We start from the raw sequence: 22,541 nt of genomic DNA on the forward strand, positions 1-22,541 counted from the left end.
TCTGGATGCTAGAGATAATAAAAGGAGAGTATTGCATATGCAGGTGGCCCATGTTTCTAGATGGTATTTCTCACAATGAATTTATAATTGCAGAAAGCAGAACATTTCACATCTTGATGTCTTCCAAGGATCATCATGTTGTTCCTTTAATACTGTTCAACAAGACAACATCAACATGTAGCATAAGATCATAGAATCATAGGGGTTGGAAGGGACCTCGAAAGATCATCTAGTCCAAGCCCCCCGCCAGAGTAGGGTCACCTAGAGTACATCACACGGGAACGTGTCCAGGCGGGTTTTGAATGTCTCCAGAGAAGGAGACTCCACAACCTCTCTGGGCAGCCTGTTCCAGTGCTCTGTCACTCTCACAGTAAAAAAAAATTTTCTGATATTCACCTTAAACCTCCTATGCTCCAATTTGTATCCATTACTCCTTGTCCTATCACTGGTCATCACTGAAAAAAGCTTAACTCCATCTTCTTGACACTCACCCTTTACGTATTTGTAAACATTGATGAGGTCACCCCTCAGTCTCCTTTTCTCCAAACTAAAGAGACCCAGCTCCCTCAGCCTTTCCTCATAAGGGAGATGTTCCACATAAATACACATAAATTTTTACCTAAATACAGACATATGTAAAATACTCTCAGATAATTCTGGAATAACTTTAAAATAAAAAAGATAAATGGAGATTCATGTTACAAATAATGGTATTTTTGTTAGTTTTGGGGAAAGATATCCAGATTCCTTTTTTTGGGAGGGGAGGGGTGTTAATGTCAATAAAATTAAAAATCTATAAATGTACTCCATATGCACAAGTTCCACAAAAACTCAAGTGCTCAGTATCCATCACACCACAGGCCTATCAGTTTGGGCTCTTTTGTACAAATTACAGAAAGAGTCTGTCATTACTTGCTTAAAAAATAAGAAAAATTTAATACTGTTCGCTTTTACCATTTCCATCTTTTTAGACAACATTTGCTGTTTTACTCCAAATCACAGCAAGAAAAAAAGCAAACTCCAAAACTTGCACTGCCTTGCTACTGTATATGTTGTCTGAACCATCATAACTTGGCAACTCATCATTAGCAAGGAGTCGGCCCTACAAATAATCCTGACTCTACTTTGAGAGATCTCAGAGTCAAGAGCACTCAAAGAGTCAACAAAGTTGGCATGAAAACACCTTGTCTTCTCTCTAATCTTGTTTAGAATACATGGAATAAGAGAAAAAAATTATATATATCCATTTAAAGCAGCATTGATTTTATATTTTTTAAAGTGTATCTGACGGTCATCTTCAATCACATTTTATAACCAACCATGCTATATATCCTTCTGAACCACTTCCAAATTCCTTAGGGTTTGCTAACTATTATTAGAAGTAAGAAACTGGTTCTGCCTGGAGAAAAGACGGCTTAGGGACATTCTAAGAGTAGCTTTGCAGTATCAAAGAGAATCCACAGCACAGCTCTTTATGGAGGTATTTAAGTTACCAGCAGCTGTCTAAAATTAATGCATTTCCCCCCCTACTCTGACAAGCTAGGTTTTACCTACCATTAAATTTAAAAGCTCTAACATTTTCAAACATTACTGTTCATTGTAGGAAAGTATAATGTAATTTTCTTTAAGAGAGAGATATGTCTTTGCAGACCCCTCAGATTGTCTTTATTCCTTATTAAAAGCTGGGAAAAAGATAAGCAAGGGTCTCCTAGGCATTCTGTTTCATATTAATGGCAGGTACTACTAAGATCACAAAGCCACACTCGGATATCAAGCAACTCAAGGGAAGAAAGAGAAGAACAAAGTAGATTATTTGTTTAGTACAACAGGCTTTTGCTTGGATATTTTAACTTCAGTGTAACAGAAATGCCAGATGGCACCAGATACATACAGGAGAATGTTCATTTTGGCATGCATATTAAAGGAGAGCAGTGATTTAAAGGTAGCCCTAAGAAGTCTAAGCACGGATACCATCAGAACTAGGATGCCTCCTGGACATTAACTCACACATTAGAAGCAGTAATGTTATCAGGGGAAGTGCTTGTTACCAGTAATTGCTTTCTGTGCAAAACCCAGACTACAGGATACACATATAACAGATGAACAGATCACCTCAGATCCTTAAAATTAGCAAGCCTTTGTGCTTCACTTCTCATGCTAAAGTTTCTGTTTTAGAGAAGTCTATATAACAATTCATGAACACTGTAAAATATCCTTCAGGCTGTCCAGAGGATGTAGGATTTTCCCTGTATAATCTAGCAGGGGAGACAAGATGGTGTTCCACTCAGTTCTGGAAAGCTGCTGGAAGATGCTGACCTTTCAAAAAATATTGACATGACAAGACCTAGAATTCAGCAATCAAGAGTTGCCATACCCAAAGCAGATGCATTAAACCAGAGCTTCACATGAGCAAAGGCCAGCCAGATCCACTTTACTGGCCTACTACTGGGCAATCTTGTGTGCCAGGTAGGCAGGCTTTCTGGAGATGTGTGCCTGAACAGTATCAGAACATGGTCCTGAGACAGCGATCAGAAGTGTAAGAAGCTATATTTAAATATATAATGAAGTGAATACTGTTACTTTTGTCTCTACTAAATACACCATCGTTTAAATAAAGTCTTACCTGACATGCATAACAACGCGAAAATGATATAATTTGCTACTCTATTCCCCACTTTTGCTAGAACTGCTGTCCTGTTGACTCACCCTTCACAAATACACCCTTTCAGCACAGGTACCGAACCATACTATCTTATTTCAGATGCTAGCTCCATTTGTTGAGTATAACTGTCTCAATTCTTTTAAAACTCCAGGTAAACTACAAAAGTTTCATATTTCTTATTTGGACTTTGCAAAATAAAGCACAGTAGAAACTAAATGACTATTTTAAGAGACAATGTGTTTTCCCAGTATCTTTCCACCACACACGGGCTAACAATTATGGTTAACTCAATGGTCATACCATTCCATGACTATCTGTCTAAACATTCCTCAGAGCATGAATTCAAGCAAACAACAAATTTTTAATGCCAGAAGAACTCAGACAACTCCATCTACCAAGTACATTTGTCATTTCTGAAGCTGAGCAGACTCACCATCTCATCAAACACTGACACTCTGCAGAAGCTCTATCTGAGGATGAAGGGAAAGGCTCTGCTGGCATACAAAGGACTTGTGGTAACGTACCATTACTCCCTCCCTTCCCCTCACTCTCAGTTCTCCTATTTGGATTACTAACTTCACTGCAGCTTCTGCATAGCTGTGCTTCAGGATCATATTTCAGGATGTAATTAGCCCTACCATAAAACCAAAGGGAAAATGCTTCAGTTGTTTTATTTTCCATGCATAAACTACAACTTACAGTGAAATCATTGCTGTAAATGGACAAAAGAAAAATTTTCCATGCTAAAACTTCCACAAAAAGGTTTGCTGCTTATAGATTATAGGTTATATGGGTAAGAGCAGATTAAGAAAATATTAATTGAAGAAAAAAGTTATTATTTTAAGAAATGTTTTTCTGTTAAGGCTTCACTTGCCAAAATGTATTACCTCAGTAAAATAATAAATCTACATGAAAATCATGCCACCTGGAAACTAAATTTCTAAATACATAAACCAGAACTGAACAAAATACACAATTTGTCTTTCGAAAACACTCCATTTTGCTTTTCCTTATGAAACTGTAAGTACTGAAAGAGAATTTCCAGCTGTGCCTTGTCAGCCTCCGGACCGAACATATTGTGCTGCTTTTCATTTTCGTAAGTGAGCTTTTTAGTTCTCCAAGTAACAGTATTAGCTGCTGCTCTGCACACAGAACAGAACAGCTCTTTATCCCCAGGGGAAGAAGCTATTTCAGACTTAACTAAGGAATCATCTAACATGTTTCAACAATCCCTACTGTTTCTGTGTTTGTTTTAAAGATATCACTGTGATTTTGTTCCATTTGCAACTGGAGACTAAATGACACCAAGCAGAATCTGCTGTTAGGTTAGATTACAAGGTAAAATGTTTTACATTTTAAATTACTGCTTAAAGCATGGTGTTGAATGGCTTAAAGTACATGCTAACTTTGCAAATACGTATGAAATACTATTAGATATATTTAGCAATACTGAATAGAACTGCTTTTCTAGATAAAGCATGCAATATCACTTGATCTGCTTTTTGTTTGGTATGAATGTTTGCCATGCAATTCAAGCTTAAACTAACTGAAAGTGCAATTATTTTTGCTGGTGTGGCTAAATGTAGCTCATTTCTGTGCAGTAAATATAGAGAAGTGTATGTGACAAACATGGGTAAATCACTTTAACCCCTGTGTACCATGAGAAATAACCTTGACATCTTATAAACATGTTTGAATGTAGACTGAATAGATAAAGATATATTATTTAATAAATTCTGGTACTCTGCTATTTCTGATGTATTATTTAATACATTCTGGTACTCTGGTATTTCCAAGCAGTCACTACATTAAAAATTAACTATTCCATTAACATAATAGCAAAATGACAGATACTGAACTTACTGAAGATAAACATTTGAAAGCTACAGACTGAACACATTACACGAAAAGCAAAGGTAATAAAGATGCTTACACATACTATGCATGATCTAAATAGTTATGAGAAAATTAAATAAACTATTGCAATGCAGCCATGTTGAGAACATCTGGCCACACAGATATAATTTCATTGTATTATGTATCTATAATTTTACTTTGATATGTAACCACTTATTACAAAAGTCATGTGAGTTAAATAGGTTGAATTTTCCCCAAATTAAAAGCTGGCTGGCACTATATAACTATATAACTATATAACTGCCTAATAGATAATCTGAGGATTCCAGCCACAGACAGTAAAGGCCCAATGCATTTGAGGCCTTTTTTCACGTGTGACAGTCACAATTTGGGCCTTAAAATGTGAGACAGCACAAACCTAGAAATGTAGCTCAGTATTTTTTATTTTATTTTATTATTTTTTTTTTCCAACCTTTGGTTGAAAATAGCAGTATTAAGCTTTCAGTACTGAAGAGTTAAACTGGGTGTGGAAATATAGCATACAAACTCATATAAGAACAGGACTAGTTTATGATTATATTATTTGGGTGTGTGTGCGCTGTGTATTGTTTTGTTCTAATTTGTAATGATGAAGTGTTTTATGCAAACAAGTCTTACTTTAAAATAATTTCATTTACTACAGAGTTTTACTCTATACTGAAGGGAACAGCAAAACCCTGAGATATTGTTTGTACAGTAAATGTCACACAGTTCACTCTATACTATCCCTGACTTTTAAATAATCATGCACAGAGAATGGAAAAGTATTTCAGTCATGCCACTGTATGCCTCTGGTCACAGGAAGAAATGGTTAAATGTTAAAAAACCACAAATGTAATGTACCAGCATTGTAACTACATAGCTATGCCATTATTATAAAGTATACTATAAAAATGTGACCATAATTAAGATGTCACTAATTCAAGAGAATGAATACATGTGTTCAAGACTTTTCTTTGTATATGCAGTTTTCCCTAAGGACTCTTTGTGTGTTCCATTCAAACTTGTGGAACAGAAGTTTACTGTGTAATTTTATAGCCAGTCATTACCATGCAAGCCAGTTAGAAACCAAAAACATTAGGTCATTTCTACTGCAATCTAAGGTACTAAGACACTGGCACTTTCTGAAAAACACGACGTCATCAATGCAGAGTACAAGCTTCTGTATTTGTTTGATATGTTAACTAGCAGTAATTGCTATAAATAAAAGGCTAATATAAACTCTCTATATAATTTTGGAATAACTGATTTCTAATGAGGAGAAAGCAGTAAACTAAAGAGTGAATTAATTTCAGAACCCTGCTATTACCTGAGATGTTTTGTGGATTTGTATGAGACACCTGAATCTAAAATTCCATTTATATATGAATAAAATATTATCTTAGCTTAATAAAATCCTGCAAATTAATGTATCTTTGCTATAACATTTTAGAATAAAAATAATTGATCACAGAACATGAAAAAGAAAAAAAGCATACTGTTTTAAGCTTATTTACTGCCAAATTTCCATTTAAAACCAGAATATGAGAATTTTCCTGTGGAAAACATGAAAAATATCCAATCAATCACATGCCTTATGTTAAAGAAGAGTTAGGCAACTTGTATGAAAATCTGACTTATTATATAAATCAGAAAATGCCAATATGCACAATTTTTTAAAAAACCCATCGATTCAGGTAAAAACAGTTCAAGAAATAATACTATCCTGTATGTATACAAGTAACTATAAAAGGACAAACTCCAAAGTGAAAGATAAAAGCCAGACTGATGAACATTAAGAAAGAGCCTTTTTTTATCCCCTCAAGATTTCCTTAGAGAAAAACCATGGACATACTCTAAGGCTTGTCTTGGACACAATGATTAAGTGTTCTAAATCTCAAGTTCTTTACTAATTCTTAACATCTCAAGAGTACTAGTGTGTTCAGACTCTACCACCTCAGTTAAAATAGGCTGCAGGAAGACAGTGTTTCCTTTTTGAAAGAATTATGCCAGTGGCTATGACAAATCATTAATAGCTTTGGACATGCATAGCCTTATTTCCTCACTTGTATAGCTATTGCTGGATATGCTTTCTATGCATATGCCTGAAACCTTACTGCTCTGTTTCGGAATGCCACCTATTGGTGACAGTAAAGGTAATTTTTCTGTCAGAAGTATAAGAAGGTTTAAGATATATAGTAATTTTTAATTTCTTAGAAAGTAAATGCACACGTTATAGATCAACCTTTTTAGACGACCTATGCTTAATAAAAACTTCTACTAGAAAAGCAGATGTGGGATGTCACAAATAGTGCTACTGTGAACAAACTTCCAAAAAGTCTCCTCTACTGCAGAATCAAAAAGATTTTGTTAAGAGGAGGGGATGGTTAGTAATGGGAGCAAAAGCAACATCTCTTTTCATTTGTAGTGAAAAATACCTTGCACAGAAATCACAATATATGACAATATGACAGCATATAAGCAATGAACAGCGCATTTCTGTTACTTTGCCATTCCCATGTTCAGAAGTTACAATGACCTGGAAGAAATATTAGCAATCAAAAAAGTGAAGAAACAATTCACAGCTCTCAAGATCTCCCTTGCTGGAAGCAGGAACAATTACTAACCTACAAATGCCTGGTGGCACTGCAAATCTAAACTACCTCTTTAACTACAACCCCAAATACAAAGCTAGCACCAATTTGAATTTAAGTATTGTTCATACGGACAGAGAACCACAAAACTATAATTGCTTGCTTTAGCTGTCATAGGGCATAGTTTCTTTCAAGGTTATATTGACCTACCATGTATTGGTATGCCTGCTTTGAAAAGTGCACCATATGACTGATATAATACTAAAAGCCACCTAATTTTCCTCTTACCATTTCAGGATACTTTGAGACACATAAAAACATGCAAACTACATCATTAGCCTGTTGTTTCCTGCTTGTCTCTCTGTGCTTTGATTTTTCTCAAAATGAAACCAGTGCACCTCTCAGGAAGCAAAGGCGAAGAATGCGCTACAGAGGATTGAGGAGCTCTTCAGCAGGGCACGGGTCCCCAAGAATGAAGCTTCCAGCTCCTGTTGCTGTAGCACCCAGCATACCTCTTGTTAATTTTGATGACAGTGTTATGGGAGTATTTGACTCTCTCATAGGTTTGGGTGGACATGAATCTAGTTACAGTGTCTTACCAGGTAAGAACAGAGCTCCTCTACTAGAGTGAGTCAGTTTTTCTCTTGATTTCAAGTGAAACATATAAACTCATGAAAACTTAATCTTAGCTCTACTTGCAACATATCTTGAACTTTTGTTGCCTTTTATAATTATTTTGTGGTTAATATATGAAGCTGTTTAATTGTCTATGCTTAAGCCTTACAGAGAATGCTGCCTTGTCAGGTAACAGTAATATTCTCTGCAATTTTCCTACATTCTTATTTCATTTCAGCTAATAAAAACTTTGCTGGGATATTTTCATAACTTCAAATGTGTAGCAAGTTTGAAGGCCAGACAAGAATTTCTTGCTCAATATATCTCCTAAGTCAATTAAAATTTCACTGATAGCATAATACGAATACCACCAGTGTTATTTAAAATGTGTTTAAGTCTTTGTTATTGTTATTGCATTTTAGGAAAGCAGCATTCAAACTATGTCTACATGCAGTATTTCAGGAGTAATTCTTTATTTTTTACATAGATTAATAACACACCCTAACAGTTGCAATATGAAACTTACGTTATGAACAAGAACCTTATGATAGAGAAATAAGCTGAGAGAAAAAAAACAGAACACAAGGTCACCCTTATGCTCCATCTATATTAAGAACCTGTATTTATTTAAAAGAGGCTGAATAGTATTATTTATGTAAAACTTGTCTTTTTTTGGTGATCTAAAGGTTTTCACATTGCTGCACTAACACATTTTTTAAAGGAGATGTGGGGAAGAAGATATGTTGTCTTAAGAGACAAACAAAATGCAAAATTTCATGATCTTTACTGAAACCTGCCTTGGTAATCCTAACAGGCCTCCACAGAGAATACACAACTAGACAGGAATTGGGAACTGAGAGTTGTCAAGTGTCTCTTTGGTCCATAGCACAATAAAAGAAGGGAGAACTCCTGCTCTAGGATGCTCGTGATTTTTTGTTCAATGTTACAAATGGGAAATTTTAAACCCCCAGTTATTAACCAATTGAAAATTATTGAGATGCTATAACAATTTCTTTTCATAGAAAGAGGTTCAATGGTTGAAGAAAAGGCACTATGATGTTGTGAGGAACCAACAGAGAGTCACATCCACTCTATAGCTAATAAATATAAAGACATTAATACTTCCACTCCAGTACCAAGAGATCACACACTGGATAAAATCATCATCTGCAATTTTATGAATATAATGAAAACAATAAGAATGCTCTGATCATCACTGTTCCACATAAAAGAATAACAATCTATTTTTAGAAGTAAAAACTTAAGCCTTTTAGTGTGTCGTGTAAGAGACATAGTCACTAGGCTGATAGGTCCCAACTTAAATGGCAAAACATATTTTAGTCACATTTTCTTAACAATTACTAGTTGCTGTGAGTCCTTATTTTCAGAAAGGCTGAACCATTTCCTATATTTAAGAGATTTTAATGGGAAAACTAGAAAAACTCTTGACTATAGCATTTTTTGTGTGTACTACAATATTACTCTTATAACACATACTACTACTGTCAAACATGTAATTTAAAAATATTTTTTAAATTAAACAGAGGAAAATATCACATAAATAGCATACACTTCACATAAGATATTCCAGTCTCTGACAGTGACTATCAGTCATGCTGAAATAATGCATGGTTCTCATCCTCCCTTCCCCACCCCGCTTGCTTCTTTCTATTTGGATTTGCATCCAAAAGCTGAACTAAAACCACTGAACTCATTTTATTTGGAACTTCATGCTGAATTTACACCATATTTCCAAAGGTTAAAAGTCCTGTGCTCATCTGCCAAAGACTCGAACCACAAGGTATTTTGTAGTCTAGCTTTTAAAGTTCAAAATTTTTTCAAGTTAATGTCAGATTTGGAAAAACCAGAGCCTATTAAATAATAGAACACTATTATTAATCATGCTTCAGAATGGAAGAAAATGCAATCCTAAATTTTGTTTTCATTCTCCTAGTTACCTATTTTGCTCTTAGAAGTCTAGAAGCAATTTACAAATATCATACACCGGATGAAAATTAACAGTTTAACAGTAACTGGTCATATCTCCTTCCTCCATCTAAAAATCATGTGAACTATTTAAATTAAATCATCAGTTCACCATAATATAAAGATAATATGCAGTTCTTTGTCCTTTACAGTCTACAGTCTGCCCATTAAGCAGTGCACAATAGGATGTATGCTGTATAGGATGTAGATGAAGATGGTCCCAAGGCTGGAGCTCCTCTTCTACACAGACAAGCTGAGAAAGTTGGGGCTGTTCAGTCTGGAGAAAAGAAGGCTTCCAGGGAGACCTAAGAGCACCTTCCAGTGCCTGAAAGGGCTACAGAAAAGCTGGGGAGGGACTTTTTATAAGGGCAGGGAGTGACAGGACACAGGGTTATGGCTTTAAACTGGAAGAGTGGGGATTTAGGTTAGTCATTAGGTAGAAATTCTCTCCTGTGAGGGTGGTAAGTCACTGGAACAAGCTGCCCAGGGAAGCTGTGGATGCCTCACCCCTGGAAGTGTTCAAGGCCAGGCTGTACGGGGCTTGGAGCAACCTGGTATATAGTGGGAGGTGTCCCTGCCCATGCAGGGGGTTTGGAACTAGATGATCTTTAAGGTCCCTTCCAACACAAACCAGTCTGTGATTCTATAATTCTGTGACTGTCTCTCTTAAACCACACTTCTCCCTGCTGGTACCAGCACTCTGAAGTTTAAGAAGCACCTCAAAATAATCTTTACTTGGTCTCACAGGGGTTTTGTGAATTCCTGCAGAGTGGCCAATAGCAGTTCTGCAATACAGTAAAATGCTACAGAAAAGAAGATAATTTGATAAAGAAGTCTGCAGAGGCCAAGGCCTGATAACCCGTATCTTCATGCTTATCCAGACAAGATTTTCACCAACTTCTGATGTCTAGTAGCTAAATCAGAACAAAGAATTTAAGGAAGCACAGAAGAATTTTCATCTCAAGCCAGATGTTTCCCTGAAACAGCTGACTGTTATTGTTTAACACAAGAAAGTGTAGCGTTCTTTTTGTATTTCCTTTGGAGATGATTTAAAAGAAATATTGTGGCTTCCTAGCAAGCACATAAAAACCAAACGTCAGGATGCAGCAAACAGCTGGATCACAGATACCTGGGTAGAATGACACAGGACATACAGCCAGCTAGCATTTGGCCAGGGTTAACTCATCTCCTTCAGCTAGCATGGCTTGAGCTGACTAGAGCACAACTTTCTGTAGCTGAAAGTGTGCATACATATCCTGGATCTTCGGAAAAGTAAGATGCAACTGTTAAAAAAAATTAACTTCTCCTTTCCATCCGAGATTAAAAAAATCAAAAGGACATTTAAAAAAATATAAGGAATACAGAGAAGCATACAAAAAGGATGATTCTGATAGCTGATTTTTATTCGAGAAAACAGGTTCATATCCAATGTTTTTTAAATAGAAGGGCAAAGGAATACCTTCGTTATGAAGCTGAGAGGACTGCCTTGAAGGACTTTGCAAAATGTCTGCTTTTGAGTCAAATATTAATTACAGAGACATTTCAAACCAAATATTTGCAATAGTCTTCACAGGATATTTAGAGACAGTCCTGAATACTCTTCCCTTTAAAACTATCCAACCAAGCACAGACCATTGGGGAGCGTGGGAAAACAAACCCTGCAAACAATCCCTCCAAAGACAATTGGTCTGTCACAAGTGAAATTCTCTTGCATGGAAATTCATCTGAGAAAAGATTTTTCCACCATATTAAACAATCTTCATCTGATGGAGGAAGTCAAACCACATAGGAAAAGAGGAAATATTATTTCTACTTTCCTGTGAAGAAATTTTAAAGTAACTTAGAAATGGACTTCCAGCTTTCAGCAATGCATTCTTACATTGGTTAGGAAAAAGAAAGCCTATAGGGAGAACAGATTCTCACTGGATTCAGAGGTACCCTCAAAAACAGAAAAATATTTGCATGGAATGAAGAATCTCATTCGTGCGTTTCCTTCTTTCAAAAGACCAAATAATGATAATAAAGCAGCATGCTAAAGGGCAATGTTTATCCTGGAGTCTGGATGAGAACTGCCCAGGGAAATTTTTGCTGAGGTAGACTCCATCACTGGATGGAAAGGCAGACTTAGAATAGTTTCCTTCCCAAGCCTTTATGCTCTCCAAACTTGCCTACTGAATATCTAAGTATAGCTTACAAAATAAGTATCTTCTACATTTCTTCTGTAAATTTTTACCGGTACCCTGGAGTTTTTTGTAGATTCATGTCCAGAAACTTTGGAGACAAATTATTTATTAGCACAAGTTGTTAAAGTTTGCCACTTTCCTGGAAAAGAGATTTGTTTTCAGATAAAGCAAGTCACGGGGAAGAGATGTTTGCCTTTTTACCAGTCATTACAGAATGGACTGCACTTCCATTAAGACAATAAAGAGTCACTAGAAATTGACTGTTCTACAAAGCCTTAACATAACTTTCTCAGTTAATGATCAAGATATTGGAAAAGATATCTAGCACAAAAGAGAGAAACAGAAGGAGGTCTGGAATAAAAATATTCTCAAGTTCTGCCTGATTAACTCCTCTATGATGAAGAAAACTTTTCTGCTTTCTATTTGTAAGGATGGAGAGGAAAGAGGAGCTGCCATGCAAAAGAACCTCAGAACATCACCATCTAGATACAATTTTTCTATTTTATGAATATTTTTGAGCTTGAACAACTCAAGTTTTTCTAGAAGACAAAGCTGGAAAGGGTCGTCATCAGCTGGCTAGGAAGAGGGGGAAATTATTTTTTTGACAGCTGCCTGAAATAGAGGGAGCAGACAATTAGCGGGACAGAAACCCTCCCCCCGACTCAGTTCTCACTGGTAACAGCTAGATAGACATTAATTGTGTGCCTCCCCCTTGATTGTCTTCACAGCTGAGAGGCCAAGAACCAAACAGGAATTAAAGACGACTAAGCAGAAGAAAATATTACTCTGAAAATTAGAAAATAAGATCCTTAAAATAGTGTGCATTTTAAGTATTTTCAAAATTAAATCAAATTAGTAGTTCGTCTTTCAAAAGTTTTAAATAGACATTGTTGGTTTTATTTCAGTTTAAGTTACTTAAATTCAGTTTTCTATTTTATTTTATTTTCTTAGGAAAGAAGGGGCACTGCACAGCTAATGGGATGATTATGTATGATAAAGCTGTTTGGTCTCCCAAGCCCTGTGTCACCTGTCTCTGTTCAAAAGGAGAAGTGATATGTGATACAACCATGTGCCACCCTCTGAAATGTCCCAAAACTATTATACCTGAAGGAGAATGCTGCCCTGTTTGCTCAGATACTGGTACAGTACACCATAATTATTTTTACTATTTTAAACATACCTCATGCAAAACCTAACATAAATACTACATTTAATGATAGAATGGTTTATAAGGTACACATTATCCTTCTATAGAGAAAACAACTCCTGAATTACATAAGCAGTCTCAATAATTTCTACTTAATTTCCTTCAGTTTCTTAGAGCACATGGGCTATTACATTCGAGTTTGATATAATATTTAAAGAGAAGATGTTAAGTATCCAATAGTAAAAATAAATATATTTATTTTTTTATTTTCCCCTTTCTGCTTCTTCCCTCCTACTTTTAGAAAACTTTGGTAAATAAAATAAATACAATCTCATTACATTTCATATCCCACTTACATTTACAAATGATTGATCAATAATCACCAGCCATTATTATTGTTTTAGACATACACAAGACATATAATAAACTTTACAGGCTCATAAACCTGTTAGAAGCATGAAAATATGCAGCTATTTGATATAAAACAAGAAAAGAAAGCCAACTCACAAAAGGAACAACAGAACTACAATCTTGCCTTCTTCATAAATGTAAACAAAATCAGTATCTTTAAAAAGAAAAGGAATAGAGAAGATAAAGAAGAAATATTATTTCCTTCCCCCACTCCCAATATCCTATGTCTGCAAGATACTGAACTTAACCTCCTCTTACTGTAAAAATATTATTTAGCTTCATGTGTGTGCATGTATGTGACACACAGAGATGCACTGATGAGAGACATCATAGAAATTAACTGTAGAAGTCATGTTGATTAAAACAAATTCCTTTAAGTTGACTTTCCCCCTTTTTTTCTGGAGGTGCAACAAATTGATACCTCTCTACGAACTGTTCTGTATGTTTGGCTCAATCATTTCTCAGACAAAATATGTCTCTTCTGTCAAGCAGCAATATAAGACTGCATTTTCATTCTTTCAAATCATCTTGTAAGGGGAATACTACTCTTCTATAGTTACCATATTTTACTATAGGAGCGGAACAATGTTTATGAAAACTTTAGTTTCATATCCTCTTATGACACAACTTTTTTTATTCTCATTGCCTCTGGTTAGCCTCCTCTTTGGATTCAAGTATTATTTCACTGGATGACGTAAGTGAGTTGTCTGGTGATTCTCCAGAACCCAATGACCTTGACAATGCCAATGTATTGTCACCAGCACCTACTCAAACTAAAAAAGATGAACAGTTTGGAACAGAAGTGGTAGAGTTTAAAGAGAAAGAAAGTAATAAAAAAGATAAGAAAAGAAAAAGGAAAAGCAAAAAAAATCGACAGAAGTCTAAAGCTCATTACAGAGAAAAGAAGCCTATCACAAGAAAGGATGCTGCAGAAGAAGAAATACAAGATGAAAGTGATGAAGATGATGGTACTTTCAAAATGACATCTCATTTCCCAATTCCTGTTCCACCCATACAAGCTCCCCCTTTGCCATCTGGATGTTCCACCTCAGACACCACAGTAAGCTGTATTAATGCCAAACTTACACAAATCCCGCCAATCTCAGATCCAGATCTAACAAGTCTAGACCTTACAGGTAAGTAATGGGTGTACTTTGCATGATTTTTCTCATGAATTAACATTATCCATTGTAAATGCAGTTAACTGCTATTCCTTATCATAAAAATGTATTAGATAGAATTTTACAGCTAAGCCTTTAAACCAATATTAAACATGTTAAATTTGCTTACTAGTGTTTAAATACTAATATATCTACATGCAATTATGGTACACAGTACAACTATTTTAATAATATATTTTTTATGTACAATACAGTGCAACTCAGATGCATACTTTAATTTGTAACTCAAACTATTTTCTTGAATTCTGTCCTAGGAAATAGTATCACTACTATCTCAGATGAAGCGTTCAATGGGATACCTAATTTGGAGTGGATTGACTTGAGTAAAAATAATATTACCTCTCCTGGCATAGGTCCACAAGCATTCAAAGTAAGAAAGCCTAACTTTTCTGTGGCTATTATTCCTTCAAGGAAAGTTTGTTCTGCTTTTCAGTCTATGGATCTAAACCAGTTTGCACCTAGTATGAGTAACCATTGTATAATTACAATACAGTTAAACCTGGCTTTTCAAGAAATCTCTCATAATAATCAAGAATATCTAGAGATTCTTTAATAACATTCACCAAGTATTAAATGTTAAAGAATAAGAGAGAGAGAAGTGGATGGAAAAGACAGATCTGGAAAGTGTCTCAACAGTGAAATAAATTTTAGTGAGGCTTGTATCACACCAGGCAGTTAAGACAAACCTGGAGGAAAGAAGGCTTCAGTGGATTCAGTGCTAAAACAACTCCACCTTTTAAAAGCAATTCTCACTACTACATGATTACTGATCTGCATTTATCAAAATTCAGGTATGACAATTTTTCATACTAATTTTTTTAAGCTGGCTAAAGTCATGGCCACTGAAATTCGCTGTAATTATGTTGAGCAAAGTAAATTTGCTGACCTACAGAAAACCACCAATTTGCTCACAAGTGAAGGGTATAAACACAATTATTCATAAATGCATATATTTCGAACTCCTAAATACTGCAGTGGTGTAGTAAGGTAATGCCTACATGACTCAAAGCCAGCAGCAGTAATACAAGCAGTTATGACTGGATAGCTGCAGGATGGCTATGTGGAAAGTTAAAAAATCAAGCTCTTCTGCTTTCACATTACCTGAATTGGCACTTTTGTTAGTATTTAGCATAAAGAAAGCAAATAGTTAGGACTGACAGTAGAAAAACATTTTTAAATTCAAAACACTGTATACTACAGCATTGCTGCTGAAAATCTTCAAAAAGCTTGTGTTTAAAGGAAATGTTAATTGGGATTGTACTATATGTTTAACTATTCATTTTACACCTTGATAATTGAAGTTACCTTCTTTGTCCCTATGATTAAGAGCCTGAAAAAACTAAAACGTTTGTATTTGGATGGAAATATGCTGGTACATATTCCCACTGCATTGCCATCAACTTTGGAAGAAATAAAAATAAATGACAACCACCTTCATGCCATTGATGAAGATGGCTTACAAGGTATTTAGAAAACTAATATCTATCATATAAAAATATGAAGATAAATATGAAAAGCAGAATGTTTAACCAAATACATCTTGCTTGATATAACCAGACAAATAATCACTAGCTTTTAAGTGCCATGTTTTCAAAGGGCAACAAAAGCTGAAAGATTTGCATGACAAAGTTTTTTGAAATTACATTTCCCATTCTCATGCAACTGCTATTGTCCCAAAGCAGCTCATATTTAAGAATACTAAGAAGAGATGGATTTGATGTTGAAGATACGTACTGTCCTGACATGTAACCTGATTGTTTTATGTGTGGTGAAACTCTTAACTATTTTTAAAATTACGTAAAAATTAACAGAATTTGATGTGCATGAAAAATAAGGCAGAATATAATTGGAGTTAACCAATATCATGTAAAGCCAAGCCAAATGTGAACCTTTTAATTTAAAATCTTCAAACTACATTGTTAGGAGGAGCTATTGAAAGCTGTTAAAAAAAGCGCTATTTGGATTAGTGAATAACAAACTTGTTATTATGAAATAGTATTTCCTGCTTATATACATTATCCATTATCACGTAAGTGACTGGAGACCCATGGAGACCCCACTGGGCAACTGCACAAAGGTCAGCATCCACACAGTACTGCAAGCATCATCTGCACATAACCTTGAAGTAATAAAGCCTAAATGGCAGCACTAGCTCCAAGTCTTACAGCTGCTTTCTTTTCCATTCTAAAATAAAGCTCTAGGCAATCTCTGAAGTTCTACAAACTATTAAACAATATAATTCTATTATTATGAGATAATAAATTAAATTCCTTTCACTTCATTTCTTCGTTGCTGTGAACCAATCTGAGTAATGTTTAAGACAGTTAAATTTTAAACATGCATTTTAACAAGATATGAAATGGCATTAATTAACAGAAATAAACAACTTTTTCTTCCCAGATTTAAAGAACTTAGTCACCCTGGAATTAGAAGGAAATAAGCTTAGTGAAGCAAATGTCAGTCCTTTGGCCTTTTATCCTTTGAAGAGTCTCTCTTATTTACGACTGGGAAGAAATACATTTAGAATTATTCCACAAGGTCTTCCTGCCACTCTTGAGGTAAAACCAAAACAAAACAACTAAAAGGGAAAAAAAACCAACCCAAACAAGAAAGTTTTTTTCCCCCAGACACTTTCACTATATATTTTTTCCTGCTTACAGCCTTACTTACCATCTGGTAGAGATAAATTTAAATTTAATAAATTTGCTTTTAGATATACTAATAATTTTTATTCTCAAATCACTGTTTCTAGAAATTCACTTATATACCAGCTCCATCCCAGAATGTATCAAAGGTATCTTTTAAACCTGAATTTGTCTAGTACTGCCTCACAAACTAGTACAGCCTGCAACTTATGTCTGTTCACTTACATACCATTAACATCCCACTCCTAATACAGATAATGTTTTAGTGCAAAAATGTGAGCTTTGAGGTGCCACACAGAGTAAAGTTCACAAGACAGCAATAAGAAGAATGAGAGATCTAGAAAGGAAAGCCTACAGGAACCAAGATTGTCTAGTGTGAAAAAAAGGGATCCGTGTATCTAACCATCTTCCTTTTTTGGCTGGCCCAGGTCTCAATTTCCCTGCTTTTCAAACCTTTACTGAATTCCACTTCATTTGAGTAGGGACAGTGTCTGAATGGGAGGTTTAATTTCCTTCTCTGAACAGTTTCCTCATTCTCTGCTTACCTCAGTCTTTACTTCAAAAGGTAATTCTTGCTACCTATTAATTTCACAATCTCTTCTTGATTCTGTCTTTCCTTCTGCAAAACCAACAATATATTTTCTGTAACATTAGCTTCTTCTACAGCTACTATCTGCAGCTTTACTTCAGCCTCATGTTCTCCACTATCCACTCACACGTTAAATTTTTCTTTTTTTCCCCACTCCTTAATGAAACCCTAAACACCTACGCCAAGCTTATCGACACTTTATATGCTTTTGGAACATTTAATTTTAAAACAACACCTAATAAATTTACAAACACTGATTTTTCAGAATATGAAGTTGCTTTTCTCTTTTCCCAAAGCCTTTCTCTACAGGCCCTACATTCTTTCTCAGGTCCTATATGTTTTTTAGCCATTGCTCTGTTTTTATTTCACATTATATTTATCCTACATTAGAAGCTATTACCAGGAACTTAATCTATACAATTTTTTTATGTTGCAGACTCACAGTGTTATGTTTTTTAAAACATTAACATTTTATATTCCTACAAATTTTAAAGTTTCAAAGCTCACAAGTGACAAGCAAAAAATATTAAGAAAGCAAAACTCAGTATTTTTCTCAATAGTAATTTTCCAATATAACAAAATTTAACAACTTCTTGCAATCTCCTCACTCTCACATTATATACTCTTACACAAGCAAGTGTAAGAGTATATAAGCAAGACAAGATACAACTTGTCAAGCACGCAAGACAAACGATACAACTGGTTTTGTATTCAATATTCCAAAGCAATCTGTAGTCTCACAAATGAGAAAACCAAACTATTGCTTTGAATATGTTTCTGAAAGTCACACTACAGCTACAAACTGACTCTGATTCAGATTCTTATTTCTTTATCCAGAAATTAATGGATGTATCAGGTCATATGGAGGAAAGGTAACAGCTGCCTTTTGAATTTTCAGTGGGAAAGAACAGCATATTTTGCTTTCACACATTTTCTTTCCAAATACACTTGCAGGAGTTATACCTTGAAAATAATCAAATTGAAGAAGTGTCAGAAATTTGCTTTAACCATACGAGAAACATAAATGTTGTTGTGCTAAAGCACAACAAATTAGAAGAGCACAGAATAGCACCTTTGGCTTGGATAAACCAAGAGTAAGTATGGATAATTTAAAATATATTTTATTTTTCTCTGTTAGTAGTGAGTCAGACAATGGAAGAAATATTTACACTTCATTACTTCTAACTTGAAATCTTTCGATTTGCTTATTTTCTTTATCTAATTAGTCTTAATTTCCTTTGCTTAAATTGTATTACCTAGGAGTTATTCAGTCAGCTTTAAAACAGAAAGATCTTATACCTCCAAACTGTATCATATTAACATAAAAGTAAAAATATTTTTCTGACCATCCAATCAAAAACTGAACATTAATTATCAAGAATATGCCATACAATGATATGATAATTTGGTATTAATATATCATTAACTTAAAGGTAATTTAAAAATAATTTAATATTGTCCTAGCCTTATTTCCCATCAGATTAAAATTGTATAAGAAAATAAGATTGAGATGACTGTGCAGCTGCATTGTGCAATAACAGAATATAAGCAGAGCAAGAAACGAGAATGAAAGCAGCAAAAGATGCTGCTGCTTTTGATTCTTCCAGTAAATAATTTGCTAAGCTATGGAGTGTTTCTTCCCATAACCTACCAGCTGCAGCCCTAACAGTTGATTTCTGGATTTGCAAACTGCTTAATCTGAATACAACTACAATGTTACTAACAGCTTCTCTAGAAGTGAATCACATTTGAATTATTCTAAAGGAGCCATTCACAAAACAATTCAATTTCAAATTGGCTTTAGAATAACATTTAAAAATCCATGTCAATGGGGTAACCATAAAGTCCCAAGCTTAATACGTGCTTATCAGTGGAACTCATTATTGCAATTCTCCAGTGCTTATCAATCACAAATTAGTCCCTTGGGTTTCCTCTATGCAACCTTCTCTCTGTACTTACTACTGTAGATTTTTTTCCCATCAATAGAATTCACTGGGCTTGATTAATAATTAATGACTTCAATTCTTTCTATTCCCAGAGTAATTATGCATGACCATGTTCCAGAAAATGCATTCTGTTCCAATAAAAGAAACATATTTCCATTTGAAATTTAGTTTCCTTGTAATCAAATGAAGCATTATTTTGTACAGTACAGCACGTAGCATGATCAATGCAGTATGCTCTATTTTCATCCCATTTTTTTTTTCTCCTTTAATGCAGGAACTTGGAATCAATTGATCTCTCTTATAACAAGTTATATCATGTTCCCTCCTATCTGCCAAAATCTTTACTACATCTGATACTTATAGGAAATCAAATTGAAAGAATTCCAGGATATGTCTTTGGTCACATGAAGCCAGGATTGGAATATCTATACCTGTCCTTTAACAAACTTACTGATGATGGAATAGATCCAGTATCATTTTTTGGGGCATACCACTCTCTGAGAGAGTTGTTTCTGGATCACAATGAATTAAAGTCTGTGCCATTTGGAATTGATGAAATGAGAAAATTGCGTTTTCTAAGACTGAATAATAATAAAATAAGGTAATTTGCAAGCTCTTTGTTACACTAAGGACATTAAAATGTCACATGACATGCTTTGTTTTAATAACTTTTTACTTTTAAATAATTACATTTAATAACATTTCTGAATGAGAAGCTAAATCCTGCGTTTTGAGAAAACTTAGCGTACTGATTAAGTTGACATCTTCAAATGTCTAAATGAACAGCATCTCTAAAATAAATTATGAAGTTATGAGTTATCTTGAATAATCAAAATATAATTCCTCCCACAATGTCACAGGACTGTCCCTCCAGAACGCATCTGCAAGGCTCATATCATTGATGATGATCACGAGAACAGTGAAGAGGAAGAGAATGAAGAGTCACTTTTGGAACATGTTCATCTTGAAAACAACTATATAAAGACCAGACAGCTGTCACCACATGCATTTCCATGTATAAGATCCTATTGCAGTGTTGTTCTCAAACCACAAAAGAGCAAATGAAACCAAACTTTGGCATTGCCCTATTGTCTAGAAGTACAGCTTTATTTATTCTCTGCTACTAACTGGTCTGCTTACTAGTGATTTAAGCCATTCTTACTACCATAAATAAGATACAATACATTATATACTGAATTACGGTAGCAGTGTATTTCTCAACATAGATTCATTATAAAAACATTAAACGTAAAAATAAAAGTGCAAGATTATGTACTATTTTTTTATTTCTATTGACAGAAATCCTACACAATACATCAAACACCCAGATACACACTCCACAAGATGAGATTTCAGAAAAGAAGAATATAACTAAACCCCAACATGGACATGTCTTAATTAACTGAATTTAAAACATGCTAAGTGGTACCATCTGCTTTAAAAACTATACAAATAAGCTTGAGCTATCAACATTCTTCCAGTGCAATAATAAAATTTCTTCAAACATACATGGTACTGGATTTTCTATGAAACATTTTGCAGTGATAAATTCTCTTCCAACTGAAATGTGAAGAAAAAAAATATTGATTTTTTAGTTTTAAATGACCCTGAAAACTTTCCATATTCAAGCACAGAATCTAATGACTTAAAGAAGGGAGCAATTAATTTCTATGTGGATGCTTCTTTCCTTATTTAAAGTGTATTTGATTTTTTAAAAATTATTTTAAACTCAGAGTGGTAGGTCCCATTCTTTTGTACAATGGTTAGTTTGCTAGCTTTTCATAGTGTTCAGGATCAGGATCATGTTGCCCATTTAGGGGACTAATTAGAGTGTCTCAAAACTTTTAGATATTCAGGTAGTTGTTATTTGAAAACTTCCAGATAGTCATAATCACAACTTCAGAGAGAACATTGATAAAAGCAGTTTCAGTAATACATTTGATATAAATGTCTGCCTAGACAAGAGTAGTAAGTGTTTAAAAATACATCTCTGTTTCTCTAAAAAGGACTTTGAAGATTTTGAAGATTTTTTTAATCTCTGAGTTAAAAAAAAAAAAGCATGTTCAATATTGTGCTCCAAATGCTAATACTATAATCTTTCTCTAAAGTGGCCAAAAATTTGATTAAAAGTAGTTAGTATTTTTATTTTAAGGAACAATTTCAATAAAAAATGGAGGTAAATTCAAGATATTTCATATTTATCAAATTCTATGGTCCTCTCCTATGAGAGCAGGCTGGTAGTAGAAATTAATTACAGGTCACTGGCAAGTCATGATTCTTCATGTAACCTCCACTCATTTGGAGGAAATTGTACATAACAGTCTTACTGTCTTATTGAAAAGTGAAAAAGGGTATAAACATCCACCTAAAAAATACTAATAATATAGCATATATAATATATATAATATTCATAACAATATGTTTGACTTATTCAGTAGACATACATTCCTGTTTTCTAATGAACAAAAGAGATTCCTGCTGCTTTTGCTTGTGTAGTAACATTATCCTTCAATTACAGCTAGTTACTATTAAATCCCAAACTCTCAATTTCAAGGCAAAAGGCTTCAATTTTAGTTCTCTTGGCAGAGTGTAAACTGTTTTAAATGGGAAAAAAACAGCAGACGTGAAATAAGAGCTCTGATTTAATGTTGTCAACAACTTCTGTACAGTTGCAAGGCCCAAAATATCGTGGAAAAATGTTGGAATG

General features: G+C 34.5%; 2 protein-coding genes across 3 annotated transcripts in view; one reads left to right on the forward strand and one right to left on the reverse strand.

Annotated features, from left to right (window-relative positions):
* CENPP (centromere protein P) overlaps positions 1–22,541 on the reverse strand; it is a 110,984-nt gene that overhangs the window by 19,220 nt on the left and 69,223 nt on the right. The window lies entirely within an intron of this gene.
* Positions 3,144–21,342, forward strand: ECM2 (extracellular matrix protein 2). 2 transcript variants are annotated; one of them, XM_051627276.1, is made up of 11 exons: positions 3,144–3,177; positions 3,921–4,000; positions 7,428–7,733; positions 12,867–13,055; positions 14,130–14,609; positions 14,909–15,024; positions 15,982–16,117; positions 17,055–17,212; positions 18,843–18,982; positions 20,109–20,435; positions 20,695–21,342. In XM_051627276.1, the coding sequence occupies exons 3-11, from the start codon at positions 7,451–7,453 to the stop codon at positions 20,897–20,899; spliced, it is 2,034 nt and encodes a 677-aa protein (XP_051483236.1). In that variant the 5' UTR covers positions 3,144–3,177; positions 3,921–4,000; positions 7,428–7,450; the 3' UTR covers positions 20,900–21,342. The 2 variants fall into 2 exon arrangements, with proteins under 2 accessions (XP_051483236.1, XP_051483235.1); XM_051627275.1 differs by lacking the exon at positions 3,144–3,177 and having other exon boundaries at positions 3,792–4,000.

Source organism: Apus apus, chromosome 9, assembly GCF_020740795.1.
Source record: "Apus apus isolate bApuApu2 chromosome 9, bApuApu2.pri.cur, whole genome shotgun sequence".
NCBI classification, from domain to species: Eukaryota; Metazoa; Chordata; class Aves; order Apodiformes; family Apodidae; genus Apus; species Apus apus.